The sequence below is a fragment of the Bubalus bubalis genome, chromosome 6, assembly GCF_019923935.1.
Source record: "Bubalus bubalis isolate 160015118507 breed Murrah chromosome 6, NDDB_SH_1, whole genome shotgun sequence".
Classification (NCBI taxonomy): domain Eukaryota; kingdom Metazoa; phylum Chordata; class Mammalia; order Artiodactyla; family Bovidae; genus Bubalus; species Bubalus bubalis.
Window position 1 is genome coordinate 101,527,412 of NC_059162.1, and position 11,706 is coordinate 101,539,117.

General features: G+C 44.3%; 1 protein-coding gene across 2 annotated transcripts; it reads left to right on the forward strand.

Moving 5' to 3' along the window:
• The first annotated feature begins 2,345 nt into the window (after positions 1-2,345).
• On the forward strand, positions 2,346-10,341 carry LOC123334133 (Kruppel-like factor 18). Of its 2 annotated transcripts, XM_044945103.2 has the most exons (5): positions 2,346-2,507; positions 6,947-7,153; positions 8,512-8,724; positions 8,853-9,348; positions 9,946-10,341. In XM_044945103.2, the coding sequence occupies exons 1-5, from the start codon at positions 2,361-2,363 to the stop codon at positions 10,119-10,121; spliced, it is 1,239 nt and encodes a 412-aa protein (XP_044801038.1). In that variant the 5' UTR covers positions 2,346-2,360; the 3' UTR covers positions 10,122-10,341. The 2 variants fall into 2 exon arrangements, with proteins under 2 accessions (XP_044801038.1, XP_044801039.1); XM_044945104.2 differs by lacking the exon at positions 6,947-7,153.
• The last annotated feature ends 1,365 nt before the right edge of the window (positions 10,342-11,706 follow it).

Here is an 11,706-nt window from a genome sequence, read left to right on the forward strand (position 1 = left end):
GCCAGTCCCTCCTGAGGCCCCCAAATTTTCTTGGATGCATCTCCTCATTACTCTACTCACACAAAGTGAAAAAAAGCCACAATAAAAACATTGCACTAAGTGACTATCCACAAGAATAGATGGAAGATACAAGGTCCAGTGAGAAAAGGCCAATTTCAGAATAAGTGTTGAGTAATGCCATGCCATCATGTACTTATATACAGAGTACATCATGGGAAATGCCAGGCTGGATGAATCACAGGCTGGAATCAAGACGGCAGAGAGAAATATTAACAACCTCAGATATGCAGATGACACCACCCTAATGGCAGAAAGTGAAGAGGAACTAAAGAGCCTCTTGATGAGGATGAAAGAAGAGAGTGAAAAAGCTGGCTTAAAATTCAACATTCAAAAACTAAGATCATGGCATTTGGTCCCAACACTTCATGGCAAATAGATGGGGAAAAAGTGGAAACAGTGCCAGATTTTATTTTCTTGGGCTCCAAAATCACTGCAGATGGTGACTGCAGCCATGAAATTAAAAGATACTTGCTCCTTGGAAGAAAAGCGATGACAAACCTAGACAGCATATTAAAATGCAGAGACATTACTTTGCCAACAAAGGTCTGTATAGTTAAAGCTATGGTTTTTCCAGTAGTCATGTATAAATATGAGAGTTGGACCATAAAGAAGGCTGAGTGCTGAAGAATTGATGCTTTTTGTTGGAGAAGACGCTTGAGAGTCCCTTGGACTGCAAAGAGATAAAACCAGTCAATTCTAAAGGAAATCAACCCTGAATATTCATTGGAAGGACTAATCCTGAAGCTGAAGCTCCAATGCTTTGGCCACCTGATGGGAAAGGCCAACTCATTGGAAAAGACCCTGAATCCTGGGAAAGATTGATGGCAGGAGGAGAAGGTGGGGACAAAGGATGAGATGGTTCCAGCATAGTGAGTGGTTCAGTATGATGGTTCCATCACCCATTGAAAAGACATGAATTTAAGTAAACTTAGAGATAGTGAAGTACAAGGAAGCCTGGCGTTCTGCAGTCCATGGGGTCAAAAATAATCAAACATGACTTAGCGACTGAACAACAACAACAACAATGCCATACATATGAGTCTAAAAACACAAAGAAACATTATACTTTGTCATTTACATATGTGGAACAGTGAGAAAAAACAGAACAGTGCTTGCCTGGGAATAAAAGAGTGTGTGAGAAAACTGTTTGGATTATCAACTGATATCTCCAGAGGAGCAGCCTCTGAGTGAGCAGAGCTCAAGAGCCCTGGAGATGCCCATGAGGACAAGCCTGCCAGTGGCCAACAGCAGAAGCCAGAATCAGGGAGTGGGTCCAAGGACCCGACTGGGCTCCTTCCGTCCCACTCACCTCATCTCTCAACCCACATCAGGCCAGATGAACAGATGTGAGCAACTTGAAAAATTTTAGAGACCCGAGGCTGGTGGGGCACCCCTTCAGCAGGTCTATGAATGGTTAAAGCCCTGAAGCTTGCTCTTGATGGATGAGCCATAAGCAGTGGGGACCAGACTCGGACCTGGAGTGGAGTTGCAAGAGGGTCAGGAGTCACTCTTGTGACTCCAGACGTGGATCATGCCACTGGGATAAAACAGTCTCCGTGACACTTGGGGGTGGGCGAGGGGAGATGGAAATGGTTTCTAGGTGATCTCATCAAATCCAGGATTTTACCCTGGAAGCACTTCTGATTCTGTTTACAACCTAGAGATGAAATATACAGAACTGATTGGATACATACGCTGATTGGATCCTGGGTTGACACCTCTGATGTGTTTAAGGACCTGGATTATAAACCTTTTGAGTTCAAATCTAGAACCTGTGACTGACATTGGGTGTGATCTCAAGCAAGTTGCTTAACCTCCCTGAGCCTCACTTTCTGCATCATATGCTGACAGTTACAGATTCCACCACATATGACTGTGCTGCTGCTGCTGCTAAGTCACTTCGGTCGTGTCACACTCTGTGCGACCCCAAAGACGGCAGCCCACCAGGCTCCCCCGTCCCTGGGATTCTCCAGGCAATAACACTGGAGTGGGTTGCCATTTCCTTCTCCAATGCATGAAATTGATAAGTAAAAGTGAAGTCGCTCAGTCATGTCCAACTCCTAGAGACCTCATGGACTGTAGCATACCAGGCTCCTCCATCCATGGGATTTTCAGGCAAGAGTACTGGAGTGGGTTGCCATTTTGTGTAAACCATTTTCCCTGTGCAGTTTGAATACCTGGCAAATGACTGTAAAAAAACATCCAGAAGTGCCTCTGGGTGACCTAATCAGGTAGGTACCCTGAGAGGTCGAAAATTCCCAGGTGATTGGTTTCTGAGGCTGGGATCCAATCAGCAGGGCATGGCCAACCAAAGAAAGCTGGTCTGGGACTGCAGTACATCCATCCCCGGCTCTACAAAAGGCCAGGTGCTCCGGCCAGTATCCCAGTCCTGGAAACTCTTGGCCCACGACGCTGAGGTCCCTGAACACACACTGGATGCACCGATGGTGAGTCTGCACCATTTAAACCAGACACCAAAGTCTGTGCACTGGGGTGGAAGGTCAGCAGCTTCCAGGTGTACAGTCATGAGGCCTAGCAGGAGTACACTCTTGGGGAAGAGGAACCCAAACATTCGAAATGGTTCATTTCTTCAAGGGGTTGTTGACTGGGCACTCCTGTGTGCATGCACTGTCCAGGGGATGCCCTCACACAGACAGGTTCCTGCAAGCAGACAGCGCTGAGACCTGTTCAGTTTCATGTCTCCGAAGGTCCCTTGAGGGCAAGGATGCTGCCTGGATGGTCCCCTGAGTCCCCAGATCACTATGTGGAATAGGGTGGCTGCAACCTCTGCTTACAATGGAAGGATGTGAAAAATGTGTGACCGTGACCATGTATGGAGGAGTCTGGGTGTATTATGGCATTAATAGATATTGGACAATTAAGGAAGAGAGTTATAATCTATGAGGGACGGGCACGGATTTCTTCCTACCTTGAAAAAAATGTATTTTTATACTCAGCTTTATTGAAATAGGGCTTCCCTTGTGGCTCCGCCTTCAATGCGAGAGACCTGGGTTTGATCCCTGGGTTGGGAAGATCCCCTGGAGAATGGAAAGGCTCTGCTGCTAAGTCACTTCAGTCGTGTCCAACTCTGTGTGACCCCATAGACAGCAGCCCACCAGGCTCCTCTCTCCCTGGGATTCTCCAGTCAAGAACATTGGAGTGGGTTGCCATTTCCTTCTCCAATGCAGGAAAGTGAAAAGTGAAAGTGAAGTCGCTCAGTCGTGTCCGACTCTTAGCGACCCCATGGACTGCAGCCTACCAGGCTCCTCCGTCCATGGGATTTTCCAGGCAAGAGTACTGGAGTGGGGTGCCATCACCTTCTCCTATGGAAAGGCTAGCCACTCCAGTATTCTGGCCTAGAGAATTCCAAGAACTGTATAGTCCATGGAGTTGCAAAGAGTCGGACATGAATGAGTGACTTTTGCTTTCACTTTATCAAATTATAACTGACAAACTCCCATAGATTTAAAATATACAACATGCTAATATGATGTATGTATATGTTGTGAAATGATGACCATATTCAACATGGTGAACACAGTCGTCACTTGCTATGGATACCTCTCTGTTTTGGGTGATGATGCTCAATACTTACTCTCTTAGTAAATTTCTGGTATTCAATTAACTGTCATCACCAAGCTATATATTAGATCCTCAGAACTTAATTGTTTTAAGACTTTTTGCTCTGACCAATATCTCTCATTTACTGACCCCTCAGCCACTAGCAACCACTACTCTTCTCTCTGATTCTATGAGTTCAAATGCTTTTTCTTATTTTACATACAAAATAGTACTATAAGGGTTAGGTTTCTCTGATATTTCTCATAAAATAATGCCTTCTAGGTTCATCCATGTTGTTACAAATGTCAGGATTTCCTTTTTTGATGGTTGAATGATGTTCTGTAGTATATACACAGGTTTCCTCTGTTCTCAGAAAGTGCAACATTTCTATGAATCCTCTTGTAAGCTGAAATGGTATAAAGCCTTAGGACCCTTCTTGCTAAAGGATTAGCAAAACAAACGAAGACAAAGCACAGATGGTCACGGAGAGAGTTCAAGGCTATGGCACTTCATGCTGAGATGCTGAGTGTAGTTCCCCAGGGAGGGTCTGCCAGTCTACTCAAGTTCACTGCAAAACAGAGGATGAACACTATTTTCACTTTCAACTCTTTTTGTAAAAGCAAAAATCATTTTTTTTTGTAGATTACTGAAAACAAGTACTAGTGTAGATTTTCCATAAAAGGGAAATGGTAATCTTTCAAAAAGCGCTGGATACCTGAATAACACATAATCATTCATCTGCTGAACAGACACTTGGGTTGTTTCCATATCTTGGCTATGGTGACTAGGGCTGCAATCAACCTCGGAGTTTAGATCTCTTTTCAAGATATGAATTTCATTTCCTTTGAATGCCCAGCAGTGGAATACTGGATCATACAGTAGTTCTGGTATTTACTTTTTCAGGAGGTTCCATACTGTTTTACACAACAGCTGCAAAAATTTGCATTCCAAACAGTAGTGCTTGAGAATTCCCTTTTCCCCAAATTCTGCCCCAGATTTATATCTTGTCTTTTTGATATAGCTATCTATCGGGGTAGAGGTGTTATCTCACTGGAGTTTCTATTTGCATTTCCTCAATAAACAGTTCAAACAACCGCACAATTGCACTCATCTCACACGCTAGCAAAGTAATGCTTAAAATTCTCCAAGCCAGGCTTCAATAGTATGTGAACCGTGAACTTCCAGATGTTCAAGATGGATTTAGAAAAGGCAGAGGAAACAGAGATCAAATTGCCATCTTTCGTTGGATCATCAAAAAAGCAAGAGAGTTCCAAAAAAGCATCTACTTCTGCTTTATTGACTATGCCAAAGCCTTTGACTGTGTGGATCACAATAAACTGTGGAAAATTCTGAAAGAGATGAGAATACCAGACCACCTGACCTGCCTCTTGAGAAACCTGTATGCAGGTCAGGAAGCAACAGTTAGAACTGGACATGGAACAACAGACTGGTTCCAAATAGGAACAAGAGTACATCAAGGCTCTATATTGTCACCCTGCTTATTTAACTTCTATGCAGAGTACATCATGAGAAATGCTGGGCTGGATGAAACACAAGCTGGAATCAAGATTGCCGGGAGAAATAGCAATAACCTCAGATATGCAGATGACACCACCCTTATTGCAGAAAGTGAAGAACTAAAGAGCCTCTTGATGAGGATGAAAGAAGAGAGTGAAAAAGCTGGCTTAAAATTCAACATTCAGAGAACTAAGATCATGGCATCTGGTCCCAACACTTCATGGCAAATAGATGGGGAAACAGTGGCAGACTTTATTTTGGGGGGCTCCAAAATCACTACAGATGGTGACTGCAGCCATGAAATTAAAAGACACTTGCTTGCTCCTTAGAAGAAAAGTTATGACCAAACTAGATAGCATATTAAAAAGCAGAGACATTACTTTGCTAACCAAGGTCCATATAGTCAAGGTTATGGTTTTTCCAGTAGTCATGTATGGATGTGAAAGTTGGACTATAAAGAAAGCTGAGCGCCAAAGAATTGATGCTTTTGAACTGTGGTGTTGGAGAGGACTCTTGAGAGTCCCTTGGACTGCAAGGAGATCCAACCAGTCCATCCTAAAGGAAATCAGTCCTGAATGTTCATTGGAGGGACTGATACTGAAGCTGAAACTCCAATACTTTGGCCACCTGATGTGAAGAGCTGACTCATTTGAAAAGACCCTGATGCTGGGAAAGATTGAGGGCAGGAGGAGAAGGGGACGACAGGGGATGAGATGGTTGGATGGCATCACTGACTCAATGGACATGAGTTTGGGTAAACTCTGGGAGTTGGTGATGGACAGGGAGGCCTGGCTTGCTGTGGCTCATGGGATCACAAAGAGCTGGATGTGACTGAGTGACTGAACTGAACTGAATAAACAGTATCTTTTCATGTGCCTATTGGACACCTGTGTGCTCAGTTGCTTCAGTCTTACTATTTTTTGCAACTCTATAGACTGTAGCCAGGCTCCTCTGTTCCTGGGATTCTCCAGGCAAGAATACTGGAGTGGGTTGTCATTTCCTCTTCCAGGGGACAGTTGGTCTATCTCTTGACTAATTATTCCCTTTCATTGTATAATGATCTTCTTTTTCTCATGTAACAGATTTGGCCAGTGAATTTTCCTGATATAGTGTAGCTAACCTGGTTTTTGGTTTCCTTTTCCATTAAATATATTTGGTCGTCATTTCACAAGCTTACTTGTGTCCTGAAATCTTAAACATGAATCACATTATGATTTTTAAAACTCTGTGGGACAATATCTATGTAGGGGTGGTGGGATATTTTTACATTCATCTAGATTCCCACATCCACTGATAGATAGGGTGGCATAGGAAGATTTTTCATTTTAGAAATATTACTCTGACTGTCTTGAAGTTTACATAAGATGGAGTCCTCTCATTCACAGAGGCCAATGAAGAGGCAATTGCAGGCTTTTGGGATAGACTAAAATTGGATCAATAGGAAGGGAGAAGCATGAACTTGGAACTGGGATTTGAGCTAGGTAGGGTACATGACGGAGAAGGCGATGGCAACCCACTCCAGTACTCTTGCCTAGAAAATCCCATGGACGGAGGAGCCTGCTAGGCTGCAGTCTGTGGGGTCACGAAGAGTTGAACACAACTGAGTGACTTACCTTTCACTTTTCACTTTCATGCATTGGAGAAGGAAATGGCAACCCACTCCAGTGTTCTTGCCTGGAGAATCCCAGGGATGGGGAGCCTGGTGGGCTGCCGTCTATGGGGTCGCACGGAATTGGACACGACTGAAGCGACTTAGCAGCAGCAGCAGCAGGGTACATGAACTTCCTTTTTTTTTTTTTTTTTTCAGGACTCCACAACTGAAGCTCAGCTATCAGGCAATAGCCAAGAGGCTTCAAGAGACTCTTACCTTGAAGCAATGGAAGAGCTTGAGGCATTTTTCCAGGAACTCAATGATACATATGGGACAGAAACCTCAGCGGCACCAGAGGCAGAACTCTGTGCACCCCTGACTGCTCATGAAGAGGACAACCAAAAGGAGCCCATGCAGAACCAGGTGAAGAGGCTTTGGACTCACAGTGGTGATTTATACGTGTCCTAACATCTCTCAGACACTTCTTGTGCAGAACTAACATCAACCCATGTTAAAGCCTGTGATTTGCCCCATGGAAACTTAGGCAAGATCCTTTTTGACCCAAGGTGACCTCTTTTGAGGACAGTAGACCAGCAGTAACATCCCAGATGTCAGATGTCACTGACACCCCAAACACATCCTGAGCTTTTAGAGGCTGGATGTAGACCTAGAGCTGGGGGAGTGAAAATCAAAAGTCTTTCATTGAGTCCATTTTCTCCGAGGTCCTCACAGTTATATCTGTCAGAACTCACTATGGAGTTCTCTATTCTTGAGGAGCTTTCAGTTCAGTAATGGAGGAAGGGAAGCAGACTGGCATGACACTATTTCAAGAGTGAAAATGGGAGGAAAGGAAGTGCCAGATTAAGGTGTCATTAGAAGTTGACTTTCCACGAGGACTTCATCTCTGAGAATCCATAAGTTTCCATGGTCCTTGGTGGAGTGTCTCTACGGTGACATTGACCTCATGAGCATATCCTATTTCTACACCTCCAAGCGACAGTGGCCTTCGCTCCACTGTGGCTGGGAAATTTTCACTTAGGTTCAAGCATGATTATATATAACAGTTAAATTTAAGGCCATTTCTCATTTCTATGGATTTTGTTTAGAAGAAGACTTCAGAATGTCCTCAGCTTACTTATTCAATGGATGTATCATGATAAGTTTTGATTATAGTCCCTGGGCAAATTAGCATAGCTGTCTCTCTGCTCTGAGAGTCAGGACAAGGTAGAAGAGTCTGGGCTTTCTTGGCAGGGATGAGAGTGGGAGATCATATTTAGTAATATAGGCTACAGTCACTGAGACAATTTGCTGAGAGAGGCAGACTTAGAAAGGGACCAGACGTGGATATGGCAAAACTGAGCAGACTGATTGATCAGAGTATGACAAGAGCTGCAAGGAGGCACATAGGGTGAAAAGGTGTGAGACTACTGACATCATGGCTTTTGGCAGTCAATTGTAAACTTTCTACCAGATGTTTAGGAAACCTATACGCCCAGTGATGGTGCGTGTGTAGAATTAGAATTTGAACTGGGTACAACATCTGACTGGTGGCTCATTTGGTAAAGAATCTGCCTGCAATGTAGGAGACCTGGGTTTCATCCCTGGGTCAGGAAGATCCCCTGGAGAAGGAAATGGCTACCCACTCCAGTATTCTTGCCTGGAAAATCCCATGGACAGAGGAGCCTGGCAGGTTATAGTCCATGGGTTTGCAAGTGTTGGACATGACTTAGTGACTAAACTACCACCACCACCACATCTGAACTTGTAACATTTTTTTGCAGAAACCCACAACTGAGGATCTAGTTCAGTTATCAGGCAACAGCAAAGAGGCTTCTATGACGTCTTACTTTCCGACACTTGAGGACATTGAGGAGTTTCTCCAGGAGGTCAATGAGACATATAGAACAAGAATCCTGGCTGCACCAGAGTCAGACCTCTGTGTACCTCTGACTGCCCATGATGACGTCAGCCAAAAGGAGTCCCTGCAGAAGCAGGTGATGATTTTTTGAGGCCCACAATGATGATTTATGCATGTTCTGTCATCCTTGGGACAGTTTTTGTCCATGTTAAAGCCTTACTTTGCCCCTTGGAAACCTAAAGCGACTTTCTTTTTGACCCCAAGGTGACCTCCTTTGATGAGAGAAACCCTGCAGCAGCATCCCAGTTGATGGATGTCACTGACACTCTTAAGACATTCATCTCTGATTGTCAAGCAACAGCCGTTAATGCAAACAAGTTGACAGTCCCCAGTGAGAAGAGCCAGATGAAGACCCTCAGTGATGACCAGAGCCTCTATGGAAGCCAGATGGCCTTCAGTGGGGTCCAAACTACCTATCTGGGTCAGAGGAAGAAACTCAGTGATGAAGACACTCCCCATCGAGTCTATATGATGCCACTTTCCTCAGCATCATTGCTATATCCTAGAATTCTGTATGTTGCCAGTTCTCATTTGATCCAAGGACAACCTGTAGAAACGCAGAAGTGGAATCCCAAGATTCAGAGGTGTCCGTTGCAGAAGAGGCCTGACATTTTGAGGCCCTACATCTGCACCTATAAGAACTGTGGGAAAGCGTATGCCAAATCTTCCCACCTGCGGATCCATGAGCGTGTGCACACAGGTGAGTACAGACTGAAGGGTGGGGGTGTCAGGGAAATAACTAAAGGCCTCTGCCTTTACAAAACGTTGGGATTGTTTAAGATCATTGCCACCTCCCTCTAAGTCTGGGACCCAGAAGACTCTAGAAAAGGTTGGCCGATCTGAAAGGGTATAAAAAGCAGTCCTAAGAACAGACTCTAGTTCTGCTCCAGAGGCAACCTGGCTGCAGCGTTTTGTGGTGTTGACTGCCCGGGATGATGGAAGAAGTGGAGGGCTTTGTTTGAGCTCTTAGGATGGTCCTGACCCTACCTCTTCTGGGACTGTCTCTTTATGGACTCCCATAGTCCCAACAGATGACCCCCACTCAACCTTCTCTACCCACCACTACCTTCCTGCTTTCCCTCCTACTTTTCTTTTTCTCTTCCTCTTCCACCTTCAGCCCTCTAGCCTATCCTGCCCTCCTCCTCTTCCTTTCCTGTACACACCGTCCAGCCCTGTCTTCTGTCTCTCTCTGTCCCACCCCAACATGCCCAACGTTTTTCTTCTCCATTCTTTTCCAACTTCCCTGTCCCGTGCTACCTTGAATCATGACGAGTCTCCCTTTCTTTCTTGCTTCCAGGAGAGAAGCCCTATAAATGTAACGTGAATGGATGCATGTGGGCATTCTCCCGTTCATCTGAGCTCAACAGACACAAGAAAAGGCACACAAGGGAGCGGCCCTACCTGTGTACTATATGCGACAAAGCCTTTGCCCGATCTGATCACTTAAAGCAGCATCAGAAAGTCCACAGATGAATTTCTCCCATGATTACAAGCCCAGCAGCCTTTGAGGAAAGGACTTGAACTGAAAGAATCTCCCTGCTAAGATTTTGCTTGGCACCTAGCACTGTGCCAGCACATAATAGATGCTTAATATTAGTTGTAAATTTTAAGGTTTTCATTAATTTTTGTATAAATGTAATGTATAAAGAATATGTGTATGCATTTCAGTAGAATCAGAAGCACTCTGCATTGACTTTTCTGTACATAGTGAATGTTTTCATCAGTGTGTTATGAATCCTTGTAGAAATCCTTTACTTCTTTATTCCTTGTTCAGTTCAGTTCAGTTCAGTTCAGTCGCTCAGTCGTGTCTGACTTTTCACGACCCCATGAATCACAGCACGCCAGGCCTCCCTGTCCATCACCAACTCCCGGAGTTCACTCAGACTCATGTCCATCGAGTCAGTGATGCCATCCAGCCATCTCATCCTCTGTCGTCCCCTTCTCCTCTTGCCCCCAATCCCAGCATCAGAGTCTTTTCCAATGAGTCAACTCTTTGCATGAGGTGGCCAAAGTACTGGAGTTTCAACTTCAGCATCATTCCTTCCAAAGAAATTCCAGGGCTGATCTCTTTCAGAATGGACTGGTTGGATCTCCTTGCAGTCCAAGGGACTCTCAAGAGTCTTCTCCAACACCACAGTTCAAAAGCATCAATTCTTCGGTGCTCAGCCTTCTTCACAGTCCAACTCTCACATCCATACATGACCACAGGAAAAACCATAGCCTTGACTAGATGGACCTTTGTTGGCAAAGTAATGTCTCTGCTTTTGAATATGCTATCTAGGTTGATCATGACTTTCCTTCCAAGGAGTAAGCATCTTTTAATTTCATGGCTGCAATCACCATCTGCAGTGATTTTGGAGCCAAAAAAAAAAAAAAAAAAGTCTGACACTGTTTCCACTGTTTCCCCATCTATTTCCCATGAAGTGATGGGACCGGATGCCATGATCTTTGTTTTCTGAATGTTGAGCTTTAAGCCAACTTTTTCACTCTCCACTTTCACTTTCATCAAGACGCTTTTTAGTTCCTCTTCACTTTCGGCCATAAGGGTGATGTCATCTGCATATCTGAGGTTATAGATATTTCTCCCAGCAATCTTGATTCCAGCTTGTGTTTCTTCCAGTCCAGTGTTTCTCATGATGTACTCTGCATATAAGTTAAATAAGCAGGGTGACAATATACAGCCTTGATGTACTCCTTTTCCTATTTGGAACCAGTCTGTTGTTCCATGTCCAGTTCTAACTGTTGCTTCCCAACCTGCATACAGATTTCTCAAGAGGTAGGACAGGTGGTCTGGCATTCCCATCTTTTTCAGAATTTTCCAGTTTATTGTGATCCACACAGTCAAAGGCTTTGGCATAGTCAATAAAGCAGAAATAGATGTTTTTCTGGAACTCTCTTGCTTTTTCAATGATGCAGCAGATGTTGGCAATTTGATCTCTGGTTCCTCTGCCTTTTCTAAAACCAGCTTGAACATCAGGAAGTTCACGGCTCACATATTGTTGAAGCCTGGCTTGGAGAATTTTGAGCATTACTTTACCAGCATGTGAGATGAGTGCAA

Excerpts from the sequence above, each read along its gene's own strand:
- LOC123334133 (XM_044945103.2), top strand. The coding sequence starts at position 2,361 with ATGGCCAACCAAAGAAAGCTGGTCTGGGACTGCAGTACATCCATCCCC. Across the intron at positions 7,154-8,511 it reads AGGAGCCCATGCAGAACCAG|AAACCCACAACTGAGGATCT; the intron begins GTGAAGAGGCTT and ends ATTTTTTTGCAG. Across the intron at positions 9,349-9,945 it reads CCATGAGCGTGTGCACACAG|GAGAGAAGCCCTATAAATGT; the intron begins GTGAGTACAGAC and ends TCTTGCTTCCAG.